The sequence below is a fragment of the Solanum pennellii genome, chromosome 8 (assembly GCF_001406875.1).
Source record: "Solanum pennellii chromosome 8, SPENNV200".
Classification (NCBI taxonomy): domain Eukaryota; kingdom Viridiplantae; phylum Streptophyta; class Magnoliopsida; order Solanales; family Solanaceae; genus Solanum; species Solanum pennellii.
Genome location: NC_028644.1, coordinates 7014609 through 7017489, shown reverse-complemented (window position 1 = coordinate 7017489; position 2881 = coordinate 7014609). Strand labels below are relative to the sequence as shown.

The 2881-nt window shown below is 36.5% G+C and overlaps 1 protein-coding gene across 1 annotated transcript in view; it reads right to left on the bottom strand.

Moving 5' to 3' along the window:
- Nucleotides 1–863: 863 nt before the first annotated feature.
- Nucleotides 864–2881, bottom strand: part of LOC107027974 (EPIDERMAL PATTERNING FACTOR-like protein 2) — a 4040-nt gene continuing 2022 nt past the window's right edge. Inside the window, exon 3 of the mRNA XM_027918917.1 lies at nt 864–1091. Coding sequence (XP_027774718.1) covers nt 1042–1091 — 50 coding nt within the window. The 3' untranslated portion in view covers nt 864–1041. The remainder of the gene's footprint in view (nt 1092–2881) is intronic.

The following is a 2881-nucleotide window of genomic DNA, read 5'->3' as shown; positions in this document are numbered from 1 at the left end:
ATACAACAAGTCACTAAAAGATACTAGCAGAATTTTTCTAATGTTAATTCGCAGAGAAAACATTGTAATTTATGGAGAAACAATGTCACAATCCAGACCGTCGTGAGTGGCCAACCTCCCTGTAGGAGACCATAACTACTCACCAACTAAACAATTTTAAAGCCATGGAAGCATGTTTAAATAACTAAATAATGATGTTGCCATAAACTTCCAAAAGATCTAACAACTCAACTAAACAATCCAAAACAAATAACGTATAACCTGAAAGTCAATATACAAAAATTCTAACAAGATTCATAAGTCTAAAAAAGAAGGGTTACAACCCCAAAGTAATGCACTAATAACTAACTAGAAAGTCTAAGTTCGAATGAAACGGACAGAGCAAAAAAAGAACCCAAGGCAGTCCGAAAGAACTAACTCACCCTTGAATTCGAAACGATCACTGATCTTCGAAGCGAGATTTGTCAATAGCTTCTTGAAGATGTCTTGTACTCATCAAAATTAAGAGCAAGTGGAGTATCAATACACAACCACCGTGTGCGGGTAATCACACGGCTATCCTACTAAGCGCAACATAACTAAGTAAATACAACATCATAAACATGCAATATACCAAACATATACAATATCGATTATCATATTCTCAAAAATATGCATTTATATATCAAGTCATTGGTCCTCTCATGGAGTCCAAAATCAAATTGTTAGTGTACCGGATCGTGGTACATGATTCAATGTTTATGCCAGAATATGGCAACCAATCTCATATAATGTCGGAATATAACAATCGATCCCAATTATTATGCAGGTACGTGGCAATCGATCCATTCAACATACCACAATCACAAATATATTTTAAATGATCATAGAATCAAGAAGTTATTGATGACATATAGTTATTCATTCATACTCATTTACATTAGTGTAATCAATAACGCAACATTCACATACATACATGCATCATAATGAAGCAAGAAGAAACATACATTACACGATCATGAAATCACAACCATCACCTACCTCGAACAAAGCTTGAATCCCCTAAGAAACTTGATTCTTCCCTTTCCGTATTCGCTCCGCTTGTTCTTGGTCTACCAACAATCGTAATGAAACGGGAATCAATAAATGATCACTAATTACCCAAAAATTTTTGGAGTTTATTTATGAATTTAAGTTGTGTATGTCCCGCCACGGCGTACCTCACCCACTACAATGTCCCACCCTAGCAATAATAATCATGTCATAACGGTTTGCACGAAAACATAACATTAAATTTTGAGTTTCAAATCCCCATTTCAAAACATACATTTAACCAACAACACTCAGAAACTACTCGTTCGCGCTATCATCAGTTTTGGGAGTTCTACTCACAGAATTCAATTCCGTCAAATTGTACGCGTTCGTTAACGCCTTAACTATCTACTCATGTAATTGAATTTTTAACTAGATCACCCAATTGTTACCATATTTCCCTAGAACTTAAGGACTCCTATTTCGTCCAAATCTAAACTAGGTTGAGAAACTTCAAGTTACTACCAAAAGAATTTCCGGCCCAAAATTTTTCCCATTTGACTTTTCTAACGACAGAATCTGGTCGTTATAATAGATACCTTTTTACCCCTCACTCGTCCCCGAGTAAAACTAGAAAAAAGATCTAAAGTAAGAATGGAGTAGTACATGAATCCACGAACAATTGGGGATACTTGTCTTGCATGTCCTTCTCAGTTTCCCAAGTAGCTTCCTCAAATGGATTATGCTTCCATTGAACTATCACGGACTTAATCTCCTTGGTCCTCAGTTTATGCACTTCACGACCAAGAATTGCAATTAGTTCCTCGTCATATTAGAGGTCTTTGTCTAATACAATCGAGTCCCACTTAATGATATAATCTTTGTTGCCATGATATCTCTTCAACATGGAAACATGAAATACCGATGAATTCTCGATAAGTTAGGAGGTAAAGTTAATCTACAAGTCATGGACCCCACACATTCAAGAACCTCAAAGGGACCAATGTATCGTGGACTTAGTTTGCCCTTCTTGCCAAATCTCTCATCACCCCTTTCATGGGTGATACATTAAGAAGAACATTTTCACCAGTATGAAATGTCATATCTCTTATCTTATGATCCACATACTTCTTCTATTTACTCTAGGCTGCTAGAAGCTTAGCTTGAATACTCCTTACCTATTCTTGAACATCCTTTACTAAGTTCACCCCCAAAGATTTTACATCTCTAGCCTCAAACCAACCTATGGGTGATCTACGTCCTCTCCCATAAAGTGCCACAAATGGAGTCATATCAATGCTAGAGTGATAATTATTATTATAAGAAAACTGACACAAGGATAAAAATTATCCCAATGTCCTCCAAAGTCAACTACACATACCCTCAACATGTCTTATAACGCTTGAATAGTCCTCTCTGACTGTCCATCCGTCCGCAAATGGAAGGTTGAACTAAAAGTAAGTTGTGTGCCCAATTCGTCGTGTTACTTCCTCAGAAACTTGGATGTAAATTGGATATCATGTTATGAGATAATGGAAAGGGGCACCCCATGCAACCTCTCTATCTCCTTCACAACACCTTAGCCAACTGTATGTAAAGTTATACGGGTTCCTCAACGCCTTACTATCTACTCATGTGATCAAATTCATAATGATCATTCAATTGTTTCAGATTTCCCTAGACTTTAAAGACTCCGATTTCGTCCAAATTTGCACTAGGATGGGAAATTTCAAGTTACTACCAAAAAATTTTCCGGTCCAAAATTTTCCCCGTTGGATTTTCTATAACGACGGAACCTGATCATTACAAAAAAACACACCTTTTTCAAAACCGATATATCTCTAATGGGCAAACACATTCTGTTAATATA